The sequence below is a fragment of the Corvus moneduloides genome, chromosome 13 (genome assembly GCF_009650955.1).
Source record: "Corvus moneduloides isolate bCorMon1 chromosome 13, bCorMon1.pri, whole genome shotgun sequence".
In the NCBI taxonomy this organism is placed as follows: Eukaryota; Metazoa; Chordata; class Aves; order Passeriformes; family Corvidae; genus Corvus; species Corvus moneduloides.
In genome coordinates, this window is record NC_045488.1 from 2,616,908 (window position 1) to 2,639,708 (window position 22,801).

Genomic DNA, 22,801 nt, shown 5'->3' on the forward strand with positions numbered 1-22,801 from the left:
TACAATTTCTGAACTGCACTGTTTATTTTGCTGCTTGAAACCTAAGTGACAGTATGCCACTATAATTATGGGGTTTCTTCTAAACCTTTACTACACTGCAGGTACAGAAATATATGGACACATTTTTGGAGAATTGACATTTTGCAAAATGCAGCAAACATTTCAATTTATACATGAGAAAAGGAAGTGTTCAAAAGGGTAGCATTTCAAGTTATTGCAGGTTATTTCTGTGAGAGAATTTCTGCAGGTAAAACATGTTTAAATTTAACCAACAGTAACGTGTCAGTGTATTTAAAATCATGACAAAAATCTTCTCTCTGGTCATTAATTGCCCCTTGACAAATTACTAGGATGTTGTATGTTTAGGGCAAGATGTCAATACAGCATAAATCCCGTGGCATTTTGGTTTTCTTCTGGAGATTAAAGCTGTTTTTTTCTTGGGATAAATGCAGCAGCAAAACACAAACCAGCTGATCAAAAAAGCACTTCTGCCATAACTCCAATAATTTCAGGGCACACCAACCGACAGTAGTTTTGCCATTCCCAGTTCTTTTTAGGTTTACATCACTGCACTGTTGCCTTAAGGACGTTTGTAGAAGCTTGTTTTCTGTTAGGCCAGCTTGCTGACTACAGCCTGGTTGAGCGAATTTAGTTGGTTGGTCCATTTATCTAACGCAGTATAACGTGCACCACCTCTCTTCTGATGATCCAGTTCTAGGAGCTGGTTGACTTGATCAATTCGGCCATGTATAGTGCTAGAAGTAAATAAACAAAAACAATAAACTGCCTATGGACATGGAAATAGGAGCTAACAAGAAATCAGAGGTAAAATAAGAGGTCTTGTACACGAGAGGCACAAAGTCCATCTCGAAATTCAGCACTTTTATAATTACTGCCCTGGGCAGTACTGCCTATTAAGCTGTCATCATGACTGGAAATCAAATGAACTAATTCATTGGGCAATGCATATTTTATCTGCTTAGCTATGATCCACACAAAGTCTGAAGCAATATGATATAAACAGTTCTTGAAAGTCAAAGAATAGTTAAAAATGGAGACGATGTGAAGAGAAATCAAACAACACAAGCCCATGTATGGATTATATTTTTGTAGCTGTTGTAACAAGTTACCCTCCAGAAAAATAGGTTTTACAAATTGTGGTTAAATTTTTTTTGTAAAGGAGAGCAAACTACCGATCTGTCAACTTGAAAATAATACTCAAAAATATACATGGGTATAAGCAGCAATTACTAAGAATAACAACTTCTATAATTTCATAATAATTCAGGAAAATTATTATGCAATTAAGAATTAAAGTAAAAAGATGGCACTCAATCTCTCTATAAATTTTTCTTGGCTCTCATCTTTCAAACATATTTTACTGCTCACAAATCAAGCAAATCCAAAGTCAGCACCATTACCTTTCACTTCTAGAATCAACCAGTATTATCACAATGCCCCAAAATATTGTTTTGTTGCTTCTTCTAAAATTTGATTATTTTAAAGTAATCAAAGATCAGTAATCAAGAATCAAGTACATACTTATCCAATATGCACTGCACAAGCAAGCTTTCCACATCAGCTACATCTATGTTTAACTCCTGAAACAGAAAGAAAACTCATTATGCTGCTACCATGTTCTGCAACATTAAAAACCTCCAATCTTTATTTTCCTATACAGAATTTGGTTTAACCTCTGTTTCTTGCTGTTCAGAAGTATCAATTCAATAATGGTCTATCAAGCAAAAGACCTCCACCCAAAGGACACATGGCCAAGAATGAAGAGACCAGTGACCTCTCAGAAAAAGCTGAAGAGGCTAAAGCAAAATTTTGGAAGCTCCAAAAGTGACTTCCTTTATTGACTTACTGAAAAAACAAACACATAAAAAATATCCCAAACCAAACAACAACAAAATAAACCACAACCACAAAAACCCAGGAAATAAAATAAGAAATAATTATCAGAAAAGAATGGATCTGCACTCAAAACCATTTAGAAATGTAATTGCATCTTCTGGCTCAAGCAACTTCTGCAAGTGTTAAGTCTAGATTAAAAAAAAAGCATACCGAGTTCTACAGAGAATTTAAGGATAAAAAAGAGGCATCTCTAATATTTCATTACGTATTTTGTAATGCTGTGAATTTTTGCAAGCAAAATTACAGATGCACAGGAGATGGAAATACTCATAGATTATCACTGGGTTTTTATTTTGTTCTTTCCAGATTAGGCAGTGAAATCAGAGGTTCTATGGTAATAGTTGGTTTGTTCAACTACCACAGTTCTGTAACTCATACAACACAAACATTAAAATAGCTTATGAACCAAAGGAATTAAAATTTTCATTTTTACCTTCATAAAATTTAGGTTTATAATTACATATTCAATTATACAAATCTCACTTTTCTTCAGAAATGTGATTTTCTACACCGAGTAGAATATGGTAGCTGAGTATTTTAGAAGTATATCATAGTACATATTATAAAAAGCATTTGGATGACACTTGAAATTTACATTTTTGCACTGCAAAGCAGCCAGCAGTGCATCACTAGTACTTTATGGTTTAGAGTATATTTTAGATGTTCTATTTCTGGAAGCACTGTATTTATTTAAAAGCTTTTATTCACAGTTAATCATTTACTTAAACGAGTGCAAGGCTCCACTGACACATACCTTAGAAATAAAAGGAATATGTATTCTTGTGTAAGGCTTAATTAATTTTATAAGCACTTGTGTTCTGATGTTTCGCAAAAGCTCTGTAAGAGAAGAAAAAATAAACACTCTAAAAACAACAGTACTGAAATAAAGATGCAATACCACTCCATATAGAAAGATACACTAAGCACCATGACCTTTTAAGGTAGTAATTCAGTGGGTGGGGAAGCACAGCAAAATAACAAGGGCCCTCCTTTTCCAGGGATCCAAGCAATAGGTAACTCTGAAGGTGGACAGACAGAGTGGAAAACTGTTCAAACATGGAGCAACATGTTCTCTGGTAAAAGTTTAATTTATCCAAGCTAACTGGATAAATCATAGAGATCGCTGCCTGGTATATCTGCCCCCCTGATTTATGGCTAGAATGCCTTGTACAAAAGTGAAAAGGGGTATTCTTAAGGCTGTGCAACTTAAAATGTCTGTGCATTTAACTTCATGGGGAATAGTCCCATTTAAAGTTAAAAGAGCAGGGCCTAATGGTGTAATTATGATGAGGAACTGAAGTCGTATAAAACAGTCTGCATGGACAGGCTGATTTTGGTTAGATAACGTAGTGCAGTCATTGGTTTATAAATTTTTACATTGGTAAAGACAGTTGGGATAAAATGAAAGCATAAATTACAATAACAAATTAACAGAAAAGCTAGATCCATTTTTACATGTTTAAACAATGACTGTTTATATAATAAAATACCACTGAACACCAAATTATGTGTCTCAATAAAACTATGGAGATTAAAACAACGAGGTAAGGTATGTAAACATTAACCATGAACACGTGTATCACTACAGAGTGAAAACAATGAGACATCAGTAGCATATAAGGAGTGACACAAATTCTCTTCAATGCCTTGATTCCACTGTCCTTCTCTTGCTCTGCAGTCCTCTCACACCTTCCTCCACAAGCATCCAGCTCTAATCTTACAGGGCCTTCCTATAAGACTTTGCAGCTCACCAGCAGTCGGCATGGAACAGCAGTAGTGGGTTATATTTAGTTTCCCCTGCTGTTTGCCCAGTTCTCTTTTACAAACAACAAGTACAAGAAAACCAGGTCTCTGGATTTAACTCTTTTCTTTCCTGTAACTATCCAGCTAAATGATCTTGCAATGCCACAGTAAGACCTACTCTTGAAAACAATAGTAACCTGAGGAACTGAGAACTATATCAAAGTGAAGAGACTCTTCATTTCTCAGATACATGAAAAATGGATGAGGTAACTATTTTGTCGTGCTAATGGAACAGAAAGGCATGTATTCATGTGTTCCTATCTTATTAAGCACAGGTACTATAACTCCAATCATTGTTTACAAGATATAAATAAAAAGTATGTTTCTTTTTACATATTCTATTACTGCATATTTATTAGAGCAACTTTTATTACACTGTTTATGTATGTTGTCTTTAATCTGAAGCAGAAAATTAACTTTATAAACTAGCAAACATCAAACTGGATGAGACTGCTACAACCCACCTTTACAGGTGAGGGTTGCTCTCATTCCACTGTTCCAATGGGAAAAAAAGAAATAACAAAAACAACACTCAAAATACTCAAGTGCCTTAACACCACCATAGATATTATCTTACAATATCCACTCTTGCTCGAACTTTCTCCATCATTCCTGCAATTCTTTGCCGTCGTGCCACATGCCTGGATGCAAGTTAGCCCTGACCAACTCCTAAATAACTTGTAAAAGAATCACCCACAAGTAATTACAAAGAACTCTTAGTGCCAAAAAGAAAAATAAGCCAGGGTGAGGGGAAGAAAAGAAAAAAAAAAAGGAACTTACTAAGTAGTGAAAACAAAAATGATTAAAACAGCCTTCAAGAATACCTTCAATGTGCTCCCTTATGAAGGGATCGTCCATGATGTTGCTGTGATTTGTTTTCAGAATCTTCTCAAATTCAGTGATGTCATTATTCTGATAGGCACTTCAGGAAAAAACGAGAGACTGAATTATTAATTTTAAAAGTTAAACAGACTCTAAGATTATGTTCCACAACGTCTAAAAAAACATGTACTAAGCACTGGTGGAAATTACTTATATTCAGAACCTTTATAAGCAAAAACTCTTTCAAGATGAAATGCAACAGAAATGACCTTTCTCCTGTTTCAATTGTAGTAGCATTTACTGAAGTTTAGTATGAACATTTAGTTGTTCCACAAGTGCACTCTAGTTTCAAAACTTTTGTACTTTAAGAAGCTATTCTTAAATACCCTGTTTTGAAAAGTATCATTACATGAATTTTGGCTTCATGAAGTCATACTTTATGGAACAAAGAGCTAAAAAGAGTCTAGAAGGCTCTTGCTGTCTCTACAATGTCCCATCTTAAGCTGAATGCTAAAAATACTGGAAGATGAAAGAAATCCGGACTTCCAGGATTATCCATCAGTAATTCTGGCATAATATTACTTTTTAGATTTTTATTTATAGCTTATTTGTATATATATCCTTTCATGAGTCAGTCTTGTCATGTGAGAAGGCGTTGCAAAAAGGAGGTGGCACCACAGCATCATTTAAATGTCAAGAGCTGCAACCTCTGAAGAAAGACCTTTTCCTTGAAAAACAGTCTCAAAACAAAATTTTCAACTTCTGTTTAATGCTAACATCAAGCATTTTAACAGCAACATCTATTTGTCCTTCATATACTGTACATTTTAAAATTGTTTTGAAACTGGATGAAAAAGATTCATCCTTTATTAAAATGGCCAAGAAAAAGACTTGTTAAGTTTATGGTAGAACTTGAGCAGTTTGTAAGTAGTTAGTGAGTGGCATGGACTGTACCACATGAAACCAGGAAATTCTACTTCATAATGAAAAGGAATTTCAGTTCAGTATATTTTATTTTTATTTCAGAAGTCACTGTTTATCATCTGTAAAGCATTCAAGTTCCCACTGTAGAGTACAGGAAGGATTAAAAATATAACTGTTTGAAATTAATTTTATCTTCTGCATATTTCTTATCTACCCTGCTTTAATTGCATTATTAATTTTAAAGAAGTAGTTACACTCAAATGTCAAGATAAAAGACATAAATTAGAAATATGAACAAAATCAGATTGGGTAAGGCCATCTGGAATTCTTTCTGCCTCGAATTCACATGAAACTATGACAGCGAATTAGCAAAAAACACATCTAAAGTGGAATGAATCACTGGAAATATTCCCTTAATAAACTGCCAACTAATTTATTCAATATCATGTCAATAATGGATGAATATCCTCACTTTCAGAAATCATTTGTTTGTATACCATGCTACAGTACAACAGCAGTATCAGAGCAAGAGTTGTTCCAAGGCAGGATCAATTGTTTCAACATGTGAGCAGAGATTACTTCTTATGTAATGAAAAGATGGGAAAAGGAGCAAAGGCAGGACAGAGTGGATGCAAGAGGTGAGCTTCAAAGCACAGGGTACAAAACCTGCCTCAGTTCACTGACCTAATGACCATAATACACTAAAAGTTCTCACAGTCGCCTGTAAGAGGTAATGAGGCTTTCTTTTGATTTTCACATGTTTGAAGGATAGGGGAGATCATCAAGAGTCAAGTTTTGTATTCCTAAATTAGGAAATCATGACATATCCATGCATCAAAATTTTCTATTGGCTTTGGTATGAGATGTCATTAAACTCAGCTTCTCTTATGTAGTCAGCCAAAGCCTAAAAACACCAGTTGCAGTACAATATGGGACAACTTTATTTAAGAGGAGAAATGAGGTTTTTGTCACAGCATAAAGTGACAGAAGTACACAGTTTTTGTACTCCTACATAGTATGATATCTATCCTATGGGGTCTCATAGTAAGTTTCTTAAGAAAAACAGTCTGCAAATATTTGCCCAGTATTTATGAATAGCTGTTAACTGTGCAGAGAAAAGCCATTTCTAAAAATATTCCCTTTCTGGTTTGAACACTGAATCTTTTTTCTTTTTATCTTTTTGTTCTCTTCTCCAGAAAAATTAAAATCTTACCTTACTAAATTCGTCATTGCTAGAATCTCTGGATCATTTTTGTATGGTTTAGCCTACACAGAACAGAAAGCATAATATGCAAGTTTAGATTTTTTTTTTTTCCCATTTCCATGCTTTGGGTAATTTCTCTGTATATTTAGAAAAGGGTGAGGGGATGTGGGGGGGGGGTGCGAAGGAAAGAGAAAAAAAAATACCTCCTGAGAATCAAATGGATTTATTCCAGACTTCATGAGCATGTTTGCTAAGACCAAATATTTTAAGCAAGTGGTTCTTCTGGGGCTCCCTGATTCATCATAATTCTTGAATGCTTCAAAAAAATCAGTATGTGCCTTTTCAAATTCTCCTTCTCTTAAGTGCATTTTGCCTCCACATTCTGAAAAGAAAACACAGATGAAAAGGAACACTGTGTGCTTGTTGCTGACTACAATAATTGTACTCAAGTTCCATGCTATTTCTAAATAGATTACTGAAACATTTTCAGAAGTCATTTCATTCTCTGAAATCACTACGAAAAAAAGCATTAGGGCCTTTACATACAGCACTGCCATCTGAATAAACCCATTCCAAAGAAGAAAAAACAAAACCCAACCCACACCATAAAACGTAAAGAACACTAATCCTCATAGCCAATAATTACTTCACCCTTATGTAAAAATACTGCAAAAACAGAGATAAATTCTATCTCCATTTCAAGGGCAATACTTTGTATATTTATGAAATTTTCCCTGTTGAGCAAAACTACACAGGAAAAAATGAGAAATACTTTCTGTATCCTTTTATTTCTTAAGTATCCACTACTGCCTGATTGTCTGTGCAGTGCCTACACCAGGGGAAGGAGGAAGGCATAGCAGTATTCTGAAGAAAGGGTTTTTTACAAGACACACGGCGTGTTTCCACTACAATTCATTACTGCAGATAATAAACAATATTTTCAAGCACATCTTAAAGCTCTTTGGTTCCTGCTGAGTTTTAGTGAGGTGAGACACAAATTTATAAAAGGGGATTGCAAAAACAGCAGTCCCTTCTGCTAGCAGTCCTGTCAAGCCTTTGTTTTTATCCCCTGCAGATGCCTTTGCATTTATCTTTTGCTGCCTGCCATGGTGTCAAACATCAAGTCTTCCTCTTCTTTTCTACTGTTTCTCTCCTAACAGTTATGAAGCCAGCTGCCCTTCTGACCAGTGCCTCTGGTACCTGGGCACCAGAACTGCAGAGCTGAAGTCCTGCAAGAAGCAGATGATGAGACTGTGAATCTACAGAAGCCTCTGTCTTTATAGTTGGAACTGGAAAAATCCACTGGTTATCAGATTTTCATGAAACAAAATCTCTGCAACAGAAGACAAATGAAAAATTCGAGATGAACTTGCCTCTGATAACTCCCATGATCAGCGGATGAGGAATGGCTGACTTGATGTGCAATGACTGTTCATATAGTGCTTTAAGTTTTTTGTTATTTTTCTGTGCTGTATACATTTGAATTTCCAAAGCATAGATTTCCAATAGTTGAGTACCTTTTTTTAGATCATCTTCCCCATCATCAGTCTAGGACAGATTAAGTAATAAATACTGTGAAATTTCAAGAGAACAGCAATTTCAGTTTTCTACTAGTAAAACACTGATAACCAAATACTCTCAGTAATTTCCTGTCAAAAACAGGAATATTCCTGAAACTCTGAAATTTTGATACAACTAACAGAAAACAGAGTGCCCAAAGAAATTACCATAGGCTACGTTTTGAAGCCCTGTATTTAAAATGTCAGTATTTTTGTTTAATAATTAAACGTTTTCCTCAAAACTTTAACCTTAATTCTTTTCCACTTTCCTTAAGCCACACTCTAAGTATATAAATACAACGACTGACACAAAAGCATGCATATATATAGGTAACACACATGACTCTTCTGCTGCCTCTAACAGAACCACTTCCCAGATATTTGTAACCTATTTCCCATACTGAAGGAGGAAAATTGTCACAAACAAGCACAGCAGGCTGCATGGCTAATTTATTTTTTCCTCTTCCGGATGGGAAAGTAACAACTCTACTTTTTGTTTTGAATAAAGCTCACTTGGAATCTTTGGTATATTTCAAAATAAATGTCTGTGCATTATAGATTACTGATATGTGCTTCTCACCCTTGCACCTGAAGAGAAACCTAATCAGCAGTTGTGAATAATTTTTTTAAAATCGTCTCTAAGGAAGGAATAAAACACCTAGGGTTTTTTGTTCATGTTATCAAGCAGATAACAAATTAAAACAGGCACAGTATTTCTTCCCTCTGTACTAAAGCTCAGCAAAATGCCTCAAAGGCCAACAACAGATGTATTAAAAAAGAAATCAATGCATCAATGTTGTTTACTAAGCCACAGTGATTTAGAATATAAAGGTACCTGGCATGACTGATGCAGCTGACGCAGAATCTTTTGTAACTTTCCATATTCTTCTCGTTCTAAATATAATTTGCCAAGCTGCAATGAAAAGAAAGTTAAAGTACTGAGGTCTATTAAAATTTCACAATTATAATTTATAAGAATTAGCTGAAGGTGTCAAACAAAAGCAAAAAATAGGAAGTTACATATTTTTACCTTTGTGTTTGTCTTAAACCACAATCTATCATTCTTAGCATCTTTCAGAGCTTCAAGTGTTGTTTCATAGAATTCCTGAAGCAAATCCATCTGACATAAAAAATCAGAATTCTATAATTGTAAACAGCAAATTTGTACCTGTTAATAAAGTCAATCTGAACAAACTAAAAGTGCATGCTTGAACTTCAAAATAAGAAAGGTATCTGCATCTTACTGAATGTCTGCATTTAAATTGCAAAGAGCTTCTAAGGTAAGCAAACTAACTACACTTCTTTTCTTACATGAAACAGATATAATTAAAAAGTATTCACGTTTTAAGATTTGTACCCATCTGTGAAAAATGAAAGCCACCTTATAAAACCCATCTTACATAACCAAGGAACAGAATTCTGATGTTGTGTAACAAACACAGGCAATATCGTTGCCACTTAAAAGAATAAAAATAATTTACATATCAAAAAGAAAATATGCTTTACAAAGTGAGGAAAATGGTCAAAGGAAAAGATGCCTTCTTCTTTCTGGACTAGCAATGTTGAGTGAAAGAAAGCTTTTGAGAGCATCAAACTGCTTCTTCGCATAAAACCCAAAAATACAACACCTGAAATGGAAATCAAAGTGCTGAGTGTTACCTTTTACAAGGGTTCTACAAAGAATGCATTAGTATTGTTCATGGCCACTGTTCCTTTGGGAGTAACAATCTGTGACTATACAGCAAGTTAAGATTTCCAGATTGTCCCTCCAGGTCTGGCTCAACTGCATTTAGAGATCCTGACCACTGCCAGGAAGGGACAGTCTAAGACAATCTTTAGACCTGAGGAGTAATGCATCACTCAGCTTTCACTTCTGAGGGTAGCAGGACAGGAAGGATTGTGATAATGACCAAGGACTCAGCACTAAAGACCAATGATCCTCCATATGAAGGTGCTACTTCCAGGAAGTCAGTGAGGGGAGCCTCCTACTCTCTGTAAGCTTCTACACCAACACAAAAGAAAAGGAGCTGGGCTGTGTATCTATGGACATGTACCTCACTTGCACAGTGCACAGGACAGGCAGCATTTCACACCAACACTTCACTGCAAAGATTCCCCTCTTCCCCCAAAATAAAAAAAAAAAGCATTGTTTAAGTAGAAATTGTATCTGAGAGGGCACTTAATATTGTGTAGCTATGCTAAAAAAAAGTTCTTATTTCTTAGCGCAGAAATTCCAGGTAAATATTGCCAAAAAAAGAACAAGTTTATGAGGATTTATCTGTGTTAACAGAATCCACTACATGTAGGAAATATATTTTTACATATGACAGCAAATGAATACTCAAAATTCCTCTATTAAGATCAAAAAAGCCCAAACCAAACACAAAAGATGTCCATAGTTAAAAATGCAAGACTAAACTATGAAGATGAAAGAATTGATGATCCAACCTGCTTGGAAGTAGAGATATAATCAAGAATAGAATTGATGGATTTTTCAGAGTAATTCCTTGTAACTGCACTCCGTATGTAGGTCAATAGCTGTTTATACCTATTCATCATTTCAGGAAAGTTAGTCTAAAAGAAAAACAAAATCACATTATAATTTTTGTTTTAATTATTAAAAACTGAGATATCTTGCAAGTGTACATATGGGGAAAAAAAGCAGAAAAGAAAGACAATGCAGTAGTGGTTGCTATTAAAACTTCCATATCACCACTTTATTCATAACCTGCAGAATCAGAAATAATTTCAGGACTGCATGGAACACACATTTAAAATACTCATCTTGATGAAGAAAACAGAACTGGCCATACAACTCTTTGGAATGGTTGCATACATAGCATATAAATTTTTCACTGTTTTGTCCTGGTGTAGTACACACAGAGAAACAGGACCACTTCCAGTGGTGTGATACCTCAGCACAGCAAGGACTGAGCCTCACACTTGCATGAAGTGCCAGCTGACTACAGCAGTTATTTTGCATCCGTTTTGCCTTTGACTTGCAAACACCACATCATTTCCCTGCCATATCTATAGTAGCCATTAAAGGCTGCAAAAGACAGGTTCTGGTAGATTTAGTTGTCATAGCCACTGGATCAAAAATATTTATGCCATTTACTCCCAAGTGATAGCTGTAATTCCTACCAGTTTAAAGTTTATTTTAATCATCTGTTTCAGAGCTTTGAATCCCCATTCTCCCTTTTCGCCTTCGAGCTCCAAAACCTGAAATAAAAGAATTTTTAAAACAATATTTATAAAAGCTTTATTCAAACTTCAATTGTTTAAAATACAGACATCCCATACATGCCTTTACCCCCCACTTCGTTCCTTACAAAGTAATGTTTAACTCTGCCTTGTTCTTCAATTTTACTCTTTCCTGGTATTATTGAAAAAGTTAGTGAGAGACGTGTATCTTACCAGTTTTCCCAACTTAGCTGATGTAGGGAGGGTGAATATAGTTTTTGTTGTTGTTGTCTAACAGCAAACACTTTAATATCAAACACTAAATTTAAATGCCACTCCATAAATACATATGCAAAAATAGTTGTAACACCTCCTGCAAAACTGAGTCAACTAAATTTTGACTAAATGAAGTTAAAAAGCTCTTCTGAATTTCTACAGTTCCTTCACAAAGGAGAAATGTTTCTAGGTTTTAATGTAATATAGGAATTAAGGAAATGTTTTTTAAGTAAAAACTTCAGAAAGTTTTTTTAAGTCATGTATATAATTTTACTATCCACAATAAATAAGCTAAAAGATGCAAAAATCTTATTTTTTCTTTAAAAAGTTACATCTAACATACTGCTTTCTCATAGCAGCGGGCAAACATTAAAAAGTTAAAACTGAGAGGAAGAAACTCCGTGTCACTTAGTATTTACACATTTAAAGCTTTGGAAACAGGTATCAAATAATGTTACATAAGACACTGGGGAAAACACCATTTCATTTAAAAAACCGAAATGGATCTGGTTTCTATTGTTGACACATGAAAACACATTTAGAACTATTTAATGAACTTAGTAAAACCTGAAGATTAAAAAGTCAGATCTGTGATAAGACTATACTGTGTCCTATTTATTATCCCTAAGAATGATCCTGAAAGGCAGTCAGCCAGGAATCTAAGATGCTCAATAATGAACTTAGCACACTAGTAATTTAAAAGATAAATGTTACTCTTAAAATTTCAGAAAATAACTCAAATGGTGTAAAATATTTTAAAATGTGAATTAATATAAAAAGAAGAAATAGAATATAAAGACAGAACACCTTCTGAAAACTGCTTAATGCTGCTTTGGGGTCATCTTCCTTCAAAGCTTTGGAATTGTAGTATTGATTTTCCAGATCCACATTTGGTTCAGAATTGCTGTCCTCAGAATATTCCTACATTTTAAGGAAAAAAAAAAAAATCAAGAGAAAAAAAAAGGTTCAGAATAGCTAATAATCTGCTGAAAATGGATAAGAGATAGCAAGACTTATTACTCAAACTGACAGAGAATGCTTGTATATTTAACAGGCAGTGTTTGGTTTTAGAGCATGTAACAGGTATGGACCCGTATGATGATTTTGTCTCTGGCCTGTCACTAGGCCAGACTCACCATCCACCAACACTTGCCTGTCAGCAGATTTCTTTCTGGATTAATGAACACATAACTCTACCAGCTGCACCTTTACGACAAGTACAGATTGTATTATTGAAATTCTGCCAGTGCTGGAGTTTAAGGACAGAGGCCCAACAGCACAGGTCATTTCTGGGAGGGGAGAGAACATGCTGCCCACTGGTCTTCCTAAAGGCACTCCATTATCCAGCCTTTGCTAGCCACAGAAAAGGCTCTGGCTGAGCTGCCACACAAGTAATGATTCAGCTCTGGAGGGTATCAAACGCTTCCATGAATCTCTCCATAATCTGCCTTTTTATGCCATAACGATTCATCCTTGTCTAAGGAAATTAAAAAAAAGAATAATGACGATAACACCAGCTGCTTCTGCACTGAGAAGCAGGAGATGATTGAGAAAATGCTAAAAGTGCTGCCAAAGATGGTGGAGTGAGGCCCAGGCACAATAATTTAATCAAATAATTATCCATCATGTACACTAGTGCCACACAAACTGAAGTATTTACTTCTAACAATTACTACTTAATTTCTTTTAAAAAGTATTCTGAGACTTCTTCTGATGAAAAACCCCTGCATATTTTATCTTCTTTTGCTAAAGGGCAATGCTGCACGTCCAAATTACAAAACACTAATAATTTCATTTGATATTTACACGATTCAAAACCACTTCACACCTCTGCATTTTCAAGCTAACATCTCTGAACAGGATTTTGGCTATTAGGAGATGAACTGTTTTAACAGAAACTGTTTAAATCTCAAAGTTACTGTTGTCAGAGTAACTTTCCCTTGTTACAACATAAGCAATGCACATTCAGGTCCCCTCCTTTAAGGTGGATTTTACTCTTGCCGTACTTTGTCAGGCACATTCATTCTTTTGTTCATTTGTATATTCCTACTATTAATGGACTCCTCCAAAACCATGGGAAGGAATGAAAAAAGATGAGGCAAAAGAGAAGTTTTAAATCAGCTCTCTCCTCTCTGCACTGCAAGCAGATCTCTCAAAGTTTAAGTTTTCTGAAGTTCTAAAGCAAAAATTAATTACGGGAGTCCACAGTCGAACCAAATTTTATTAAACATGGTACTTGAGGCATTTGTCCTTCTACTTTTTAATGTTTCTATTTGTAACATGTAGGCAAGTTGCCCAAGTATGTGTTTATTTTCACCCAACAAAGTACTATCATTAGTGAGAATGAATGGACTGAAAAGTCTTGTGAATTCCACAAACCTGTTTTCTGAATTGCCACAGAACTATAAAAATGTGATACTGAAAACAGCAAAGAAAACAGGAAGCAAGTGTCTTATTTCATTGGGCAGGCTTTCATTTTGGTTAGCCTGTTTTTGTAAACTCCTGATCCTATTGACCCAAGTCCAATGGAGCAGCTATGAGCACATACACACGATGTCAACAGCTGTATCAAGCACCTTGTGAATATACAGGCTGCCACAAATTAAACAACACAGCACTTAAGAGATGTGTAATCAGCTGATGTCTTGTTTATGCTTAACTTGAACAGTGGGGAATATTTTTGGCGAAAGTGTCTATTTGCAAAGATAAAAGGAAAGCAAACTAAATTAATTCCTTTTAGGAGACAATGTGCTCCGTTAGCCCCAAGCCAGAAACATCTGAACTTTCATCTTAGCTCTGGCAATGATTCTGGATGTGGATTCATGCAGGAAGCCTTTTTTCAGGTAATTTTTCTCAATGCTACTTAAATATCCCATAAAGATCCTTTCATAATATTAATACATAATAAAGAAGTGTTAAGTCTATTAATAACTTTTCCCCCCCAGTGGAAATGCATTGAAATGCATCACAGGTACTGGTCTGTGTTTTCACAGCTGTATTTTTTCTTCATTTGATGCCTATTTGCCTCACATCACATTTAGGAGGACAATATGGACTCAAAGTTGCAAGGGAGATAAGGCTTTCCTACTTCCAGAAAATGTAAGTTGGTTACTTTAAAAGACATATTTAGACTTAATGGCTGTGAAGAAAACTTTAAAACCTCAAACTAAGTATGAGCTGATGCCATTAATCTTTAGACAATATAAAAAAAAAACCCCATCCCTGTAGATACTGCATCTTATTTCAAGCACTGATGCTAATTATGCCAGTGCTGATAAATTCAGAAGGACGAGCACTCTGTCTTCTTTTGATGCAGAGATGGCTTAGTGCTGTAGGATACAAATGTGAGAACATTAAGCTTCTGCCAAAAGCAAAAAAGGAAGAAAGTATAAAGCTGTGTCCTCAAAGTTCCAATTAAGAAAAAGACTAATTTCCTTCTCAGTTCTAAAAACAGAAAAGTTCTTTTAACAATAAATTCAGATAGCAAAAGCCTAGCCTTTTCTCACCATCATTTTTAACATGCCTGGTTCCTGCCTGAACAATTTCCCCAACTCAAACCTTCTAGGTATGAAGTTTGTTGCAAATTAGGTAGAAATATATGGTTTACAAATAGGATTTCTACATAACTCTAGAAATCTCCACTACAGCATCCAGACCTAACAATTTGCATACTGACGAACAGCCTTAATTAGAACTTGGAGATATAAAAGCAGCTGGATGGTATAATTTATCTCTAGCTGATGTTAAAAAAGTAAAAGGCCTAGGAATTTTTAAAACTAAGATCCTGGTGATATTTTTCAAATGGACATCAACATTATAAGTACAAATGAAAAAAAGAGCTGTCTGAGTACATAGAACTGATCTTTCAAACCCATTGAGTTCTTCCTTCCTCAGAGGATCAAAACAAACAATTCTTTTTTATTATTATAACTCAAGAAATTAGAAAGCTCTGATAGAGTTTGAAAAAATGCAGTTAAATAAGGCATTGTTTAAGCATTGCTGTGTTGAAAATCTGCATTTTCTACATGTAGTCAGTTATATTCAGTCCAACCCCATCCCATCACTTTTTGGGGGAATAGAAATTCCACACTAGCTCAATTGTAACAGAGGTAAAACCTCTGATGGAGTTTACTCTGCCTGGAACACCATTCTTTCAAACAGTTTTAATAAAAGTTAAATTAGTATCAAGAAACCAATCTAATGAAGAAGTCTTTATTATGTTACATATTAAGTTTTCATAAAATTTTATCCAGTAAACAAGATAAAGCTTTAAAACATTAAGCCTCAGCTTCTAAAATGAGCAGCTACAGAAGTCAATTCACCCGAGTCAGCTTTAGTCATCCTTTTTAGCGCACGGATCCATCTGCAGTGTCTCCAGCAGCAAAGGCAGGCTGACGGCACCCAGCACTCCCAGGCCCTCCCTGTCCATGCCCTTTCCCACTCCCTGCAGCAGCCCAGTGCTCTGTTTGCTCTGTTTGCCTCCTTGCTGCTTTCCGAGAACTGTGGCAGGAGCCTTGTCCATGTGGCCTCCAGAGATTAAATGCCTTGAAGCACAGCCCCTGTGCTCACAGCCAGAATAAGGGACAGGGACATGGAGACCGTAACTGTGTATCAGTGACATTTGAAGGTAGATGTGTGGCATTCTATCCGATTAGAGTGGCACACTGACCTGGTAAAGTTCTACATGAACAAAAACAAAGATACGAGTATTTTGTGAAAAAATTATCTTTCAAGGACATTGTTAAAATACTTATTACTGCCAATTGTCAATTGCTGGTAATTTTACCAAATTTCAACCATTTGGCTGACTCAAACAATTAATTTTTTTATGAAGTGCAATTGTTTCTGAGAAGTCTGGTACAAATTTGATTTCACTTCAGCTAACTTTGTTTCATAACCACAGCATTTAGGAGGCCTGCTAAGCACAACTTTCTTTGCATTTGCTCTTCCTGGAGCACAGGCACCAGGACAAATAGCAACTACCAGGTTCTATGTGCATTTGCCAGTTGGTATCCAGGCACATGAATATAAAGAAAGCAATCAGGCTGGAATGCAAAAGAGCAAAGAGGAAAAGAACAGAGGCAAACCCTGAGAGTAAAAACAAGAGAGCAATTTGTGTAAGAAGTCTGCAACCGCTCAGCCGTGCATTGGGAGTCCTGGTTTCTTTTCCACGTTCCAGGTCTCTGCTCCTCTGCTGCTACTCGCTAACTCTGCAAGTCATCCAGTGCCTGCTGGCTCACACCAGGGCTGACACCAGGAATAGAAGTCTGTGAAACCAGCAATTTGCAATGGCGTCACAAGAGTTCTATGAAAGACAGTGCTCTGCCTTTGTTTTATGTTTTTCAGCTGGAAGATGCACAGAAATGAGACAGGAGACTGCAGAAAGAAAACCCTGGTATTATGACACGTAAGGAGTACAGAAAAAAAAAGTGCCTTCTCTTTCTACCTCTGCTGTGCAGCTCTCCTGTAGTTATGTGAATCCTTTTCTGAAAGTCCATTTTTCAGCATAACTTAGGTCTAATTTACTTCTGTTTAACACCCAACTGCATATCAAGTCCTGGAGATCACCGTTCTGAACACAGCCTTAAATAACTGCCAAAAGAAGCCAACAAAAACCAGAACTTACTGACACTTGTCAATGTTTAGACAGAAAGAATTTACTGAATAATTATTCTCAGGCTTTTTGCCTCAATACCTCCTTCTGAGACATTATGGTAATGAGCAAAATAAGCCTCAAATATATTAATTCTGTGTTTGAAGATGAGTCTTAAGAGAATGCATTAAAAAAAAATCATGACACATGCTGAATCCATATAAAATATGAAACAATAATTAATTCAGAGAACAGTACATCCTATGTCCTCTGTGAAGCTCACTTTTTTAAAAATCACATACTACTGTAATTAAACATAACAAAGAAACAGAGGAGGGCCAAGTGGATCTGCTTGATTTGCTATTTCCCTAGATCTGAATACCTGTTTTTGCAGCATTACCACTTTCTTGTTTGCAACATATATATGTATTTCATTAAATGATGGTAATAGTGAAATATGAGCAATTGGGAAGAGGAGATAACATCTGCATGAAATTTCACCTCTATCTATTAAAATCCAGCAATAAAAGAATAGTATCTCTGTCTATCAATGAGATTGCTTATCAAGTATCATACAGAAATTCCTTTTGTGATGGACTGTATTTCACCCAGTTGGAAAGAAAGAGCCAATTCATGTAGCTTGAAATAAGTAGTAAGACTGCCTATTTCCTAATATCATCACACCCTGAAACGGGAAATCCTCATTAATCTGAAGGGATGCTCCCTGTACTTGAGTCCTGCCGATCCTCATGAACCTGCAGCCATCTCACCAGGGTGCCAGCTGATGGCTGTTCATTGGCACTGTTTACAGATCTTCTACAAGTCACTGAAATAATACAACTCCATAACGTAAAAAGACCAGTTGCTCAGCAAATGTATTTGTCCAACCTTTCCTCAGATTAATTTTAAAGTCGAATTTCAGAACACAGTAAGATGACTCATTGAGAACACCACAAATTCCTTATTTAAAACAAAACAAAAAAATCCAGTAGATGTACTACAACAACTGTCAATGTGTTGTCATTGTGCCTGGAAGAATCAATTTCTGGAGGAAGGCTGAGTTTAGCCTCCAAGTCAATTCTAAACATAGTCTTTTGTCCCAGACCGTAAACAAAAATGGAATTTACAATGGTCCTTCTCTCTTTGTCCATCTCCACCCTCAAGCTGGATCTAGTAAAAAGAACTTGTACTGAAATCATGTAAGGCACCTAGCAGCACCAAACTAGAAATTAAAATTGAGTGGCTTTCATAATGACCAGTAAACATTATTCTGTTCACTGAAGCATAAAGTGGAATAATTCATGTTATAATCAAAGCTGTCACAGCACATTACTAGTAAATTGTGAATCTAGGTTCATCCACCCATAAATATAAATGGAATTTCTTCCTGGTACCAAGACTCCAGTGAATAAACAAAACTTCTATAGGAGTGGCTAAGGTCATTTACATGTAAAACTTTGACTTTTTACCCACTGAAAAGCTAAACAGAAACAATCCAGTACAACCTGGATAGTCTTCAATTGTTTAACAGTGTAGTAATTACTCAAATTATATAAAATTCCATGATGAAGCTGGGAAAGAGCTGGGCCTTCGGAATATCTGCTCACATTTCAGTTCAAGTGTGAAACATTTGCATACTTAAGAAAATTTTAACTGAATGGTGATACATAATCAGCAGGTCAAGTGCACACTGAAGAGGAACAGCCATAATCACTTCTAATAAAAGCTGACAAAATTAATTTTTTGGGGACCCTTCACTGCTGTTGTTACGATGGCAGCTACCCTGGGAGACCTGAACCTAGTTTCACCATATTTTGACAAAATAGCTACTTCTTTCATTGACTCTTTCTGTAATCACTGCCTCTCCTCCCGTTCCTCAAAAAAGTATTCATAGCACTCACATGTGCTCTTTTACTTTCAATTCTGCACTGATATGAGTATTATGTCTTGTACTCATTCTTTTGTTGCAAAGCCTCTTGCAGAAGCCATTAAACTCAACTTGAGAATCGTGCATCCCCCTTACAGTCTTCTCTTAATTTAATTAGATATCAACATGAAAGGAAGAAATCAGGCCCTATCTTCAGGGCCCTTAACTTTTTTTCTGAAACAATTCTGTGGAACACTACAATAACAGCCTCAAGCATTTTTGAAAACACCAGTCAATCATGGTTTGTTAGTCCCAGAATGCTGAAACTAGCCTAGCTGGAATATTTTTACTCTTCAATTCTTGGGTTTTTTATCCCATCAGTTATGAACTGAAATTAAATTTTTAAAATTGTAGCTTAAGTATTAGTTTGATGCTCTACATGGGAATTACTTACTGAAAAGAAAAAAACCTAACGAGGTCCTAGTTATTACAAGCAGTATTCTAAAATTTTTGAAAGGTCTGAGCTAGGAGTAATTAATGACAATGAAAATGTTCCAGTAAAAGTAACTACAGTCAGAAGCTGAAATCTGCCACAAGCAAGGTGTTTCAGGAAGGTTTTTCCAGTGAGAAATAAAGTACTTCAGAAGAAACATAGGAAAAAGCATTAGACCAATTATTCTTGGAGAAAACTGACATAAAGCAGTGTAAGTTTGAGCTGCATTCTTATTCACATCTGTATAGATTCAGAAATACAATTCAAATGGTTTCTCAGTTCTCACGCTATGGCTGGGTATGGAACATGAATTCCGCTGTGTTTAATATTCCTCTGATTGCGTCACATGGAAAAAAAAACACCACAGTATTTCAAATCAGGACAAAAATTTAAAAAGTGTTAATGAAAATTAATGGGAAATAATTTTAGAACAAAATGTTTTTAATAGTGTCTGTGTATTTCCTTCAGTAACTTTGTCCCTAAGGTATATGAAGTCATTCATGGACTGAAAGGGGAACACGAACAGTTCTTGGCATAGTGACACAAGCAGCTCGTAGGGTTATGATGACAATGCCTGTCAAACAAGCACTCTCACAAGAATGAAAAAACACCTCAAAACCAAAAGTGGATGCTTTTATTCTATATTTAATGTAATCCTGAGCAGTTCCTAACAAAAACTGCCCAGAAACTATTCCAGATAAAATCAGGCAAATATTTTAAGTGAATTAATAAGTAGCAATGACTACCAAATAACGTGTCAGAAACCAAATCTTCCAAAGCAAGTATCTGGAGTTTTTCAGTGAAACTGCAATACTGGTTTAGCTGAAATGAATTAAATAGACTCTCAAGCCTCAACCATACATAGGTTTTTTAAAAAATGTCTCTAGTTCCAAAAATCCAATCAGAGTTCAGAAAAGCAAAAAAAAAAACCCAAACAAGCAAACCTCAAGCTCCAATATAATGCATCAGCAATATAATTATAATTAATCAGACAAGCAGCATTTTTTTTAACTTCAAGAACTTAAAACCTGATGTCAACATTTAACTAAATGTAACAGGAAAAACCCCAAACCTTACAAATACAAACAAGAAGGGACTGGCAGAAAGGTCACGAAGACTATAAGGACAAAAAGTTAGAAATTAGTGCACCCTTCGGCGCGTTGCATCAGAAACCGGCCGCGAGGCCATTTCTCCTAACCCCCCTTTCTCTTCTCCCTACTTTTTCCTCAGTTTGTTGCTCACACAAGCACACGAACAGTATCTACCCCCAGGGGCCTCTCGCAGTCCCGGGTGAGGAGCAGGGCGGGCAACTTTATCACTTCACTCCGTGCCCGACACTCGGGCCGGGGCAGGGGAGAGAGGGAAGGAGGCAGCCCGCCGGAGCCTCAGCGTGAGCCCTGCGGGGGACACACGGGGCCAGCCCGGGGCCGGGGCACCAGCCCGGGCCTATCCACCTGCCCGGCCCGGAGCTGGCCTGCTCCTCCGCGGAGAGGCGGCCGAGCGGCCGCTCCGACAGCAGCGCCCTGCCCTCGCAGCCCCTGCCCGCATCCTCCTCCCCGGGAGGGAAACTCATCCTGGATGTCCGCGCTCCCTGCCGGGGCAGCACCCGGCGGGGCGGCTGCTGCGGCGGGCGCTCCGCGCCAGCAGCGGCCCGAAGCGGCGCCGCGCTGGCGGCACCCCCGGCTGTACCGCTGAGCCCCCGCGCCGCCCCGCGCCCTACCAGATCGTAGTCCTCCTCATCATCGCACATGAAATCATCCTCCATGTCAGACATCTTGGCCGGAGGACGGGCGGGGGGCGGCGGCGGGGACGGCCCCTTCTCCCAGAACCCCGCGCGGCGCTGCCCAATGTGGCTCCGCTCCGCCCGGAACCCGCTGCCGCCCGCGCCTCTCCCGCCCCCGGCCCGGGCCGCTCGGAGCCCAATCCGCGCCGCCCCGGCGCCGGCTCCCTCCCCCTGGTAGCGACCGGCCCTTGGCAACGGCGGCCGGGCGGGGCTTGGGCACTGCACGCCGGAGCCTCCCAGGGCCGGCGCTGCCGCTGCCCGGAGTGCGCCGTGCTGGCGCCCGCCGTGTGTCCGGCGTGGGCGCTGCCAGCCCGGATCCCCTACGGGTCTGGTGACTGGCGCATCTCTGGACGGCAGAGTCGGAAAGATCAAGGGAAGTGATCCTGCCCCTCTACTCAGCCCTGATGAGGCCGCACTTGGAGTACTGTGTGCAGTTATCAGCTCTACAGTACAAAAGAGAGATGGAACTCCTAGGCAGGTCCAGCGGAGGGCTACTAAGTTGGCCAAGAGTCTGGAGATACCTCTCAGGAGGAAGGGCTACGGGAGCTGGGCCTGTTCAGCCTCAAGAAGAGGCAACTGAGAGGGGACCTATGTATAAATAACTGCAGTGTGGGTGTCAAGAGGATGGAATCAGGATCTTCTTGGTGGTGCCGTCCAATAGAACAAGGAGCAATGGGCAGAAACTGATGCACAGAAAGGCCAACCTGAACATGAGGAAGAACTTCTTTACTGTGCAAGTGACCATGTACCAGAACAGATTGCCCAGAGAGGTTGTGGAGGCTCCTTCGCTGGAGATATTCCAGAAGCGTCTGAACACAATCCTGTGCCTTAGGACAACCCTGCCTGAGCAGGGAAGTTGGACGAGATGACCCATGGTGGTCCCGTCCAACCTGACCTGTGAAAGCTCAGCCCATTGCTGTGACCGGCAGCACTGCTCAGCTCCATTTTGCTTCACTCAGTGCTGCTGGACAGTTTACCTGGGCTGTGTTTGCCATAAGCAAAGAATACCAGAGCAGCAGTTTTAAAGGCCTGAACTCTTAAAATCCACAGACCTTGCAAAGCAATGGCTTTATAAAGATTTTTACATGCTAATTTCTGCTGCCATCTTCAACTGAGTGAGGCAACCCCCCCAACACATCAGCTCTGCCTCCCCATCTCCACAAGGCCTGGTGTTCTCACAGACACACAGATGCATCTGCAATATCTACCTTGATTTTCCTGTTGTTGGTCATTTTATATTACGGTTTCTGACAGTGGGTTTGTGGGGTTTTTCTTCTGTACAGCTATTGCCAAGTCTTTTAAAAGCTGTGTTTGCATTCTGCAACTATGCTAATGGGGAGAAAAAAGTTCTACGTCAGAAAACCCACAATGAAGTTT

At 37.9% G+C, this 22,801-nt stretch overlaps 1 protein-coding gene across 2 annotated transcripts; it reads right to left on the bottom strand.

The window, feature by feature from the left end:
* On the bottom strand, positions 1–21,544 carry COPS2 (COP9 signalosome subunit 2). Of its 2 annotated transcripts, none has more exons than XM_032123399.1 (13): positions 21,362–21,489; positions 12,496–12,609; positions 11,374–11,451; positions 10,678–10,803; positions 9,260–9,370; positions 9,065–9,142; positions 8,044–8,218; positions 6,874–7,052; positions 6,680–6,732; positions 4,545–4,642; positions 2,672–2,754; positions 1,543–1,601; positions 1–755 (listed from the first exon to the last, which is right to left on the bottom strand). In XM_032123399.1, the coding sequence occupies exons 1-13, from the start codon at positions 21,413–21,415 to the stop codon at positions 611–613; spliced, it is 1,353 nt and encodes a 450-aa protein (XP_031979290.1). In that variant the 5' UTR covers positions 21,416–21,489; the 3' UTR covers positions 1–610. The 2 variants fall into 2 exon arrangements, with proteins under 2 accessions (XP_031979290.1, XP_031979292.1); XM_032123401.1 differs by having other exon boundaries at positions 69–755; positions 9,260–9,349; positions 21,362–21,544.
* Between the last annotated feature and the right edge of the window lie 1,257 nt (positions 21,545–22,801).

Bases quoted from the DNA above. Each gene is read 5' to 3' on its own strand.
- COPS2 (XM_032123399.1), bottom strand. From the start codon at position 21,415: ATGTCTGACATGGAGGATGATTTCATGTGCGATGATGAGGAGGACTAC. The intron at 10,804-11,373 runs GTAGGAATTACA...TTTTTCTTTTAG, and splicing joins TTAAAATAAACTTTAAACTG to ACTAACTTTCCTGAAATGAT. The intron at 6,733-6,873 runs GTATTTTTTTTT...TGTTCTGTGTAG, and splicing joins ATCCATTTGATTCTCAGGAG to GCTAAACCATACAAAAATGA.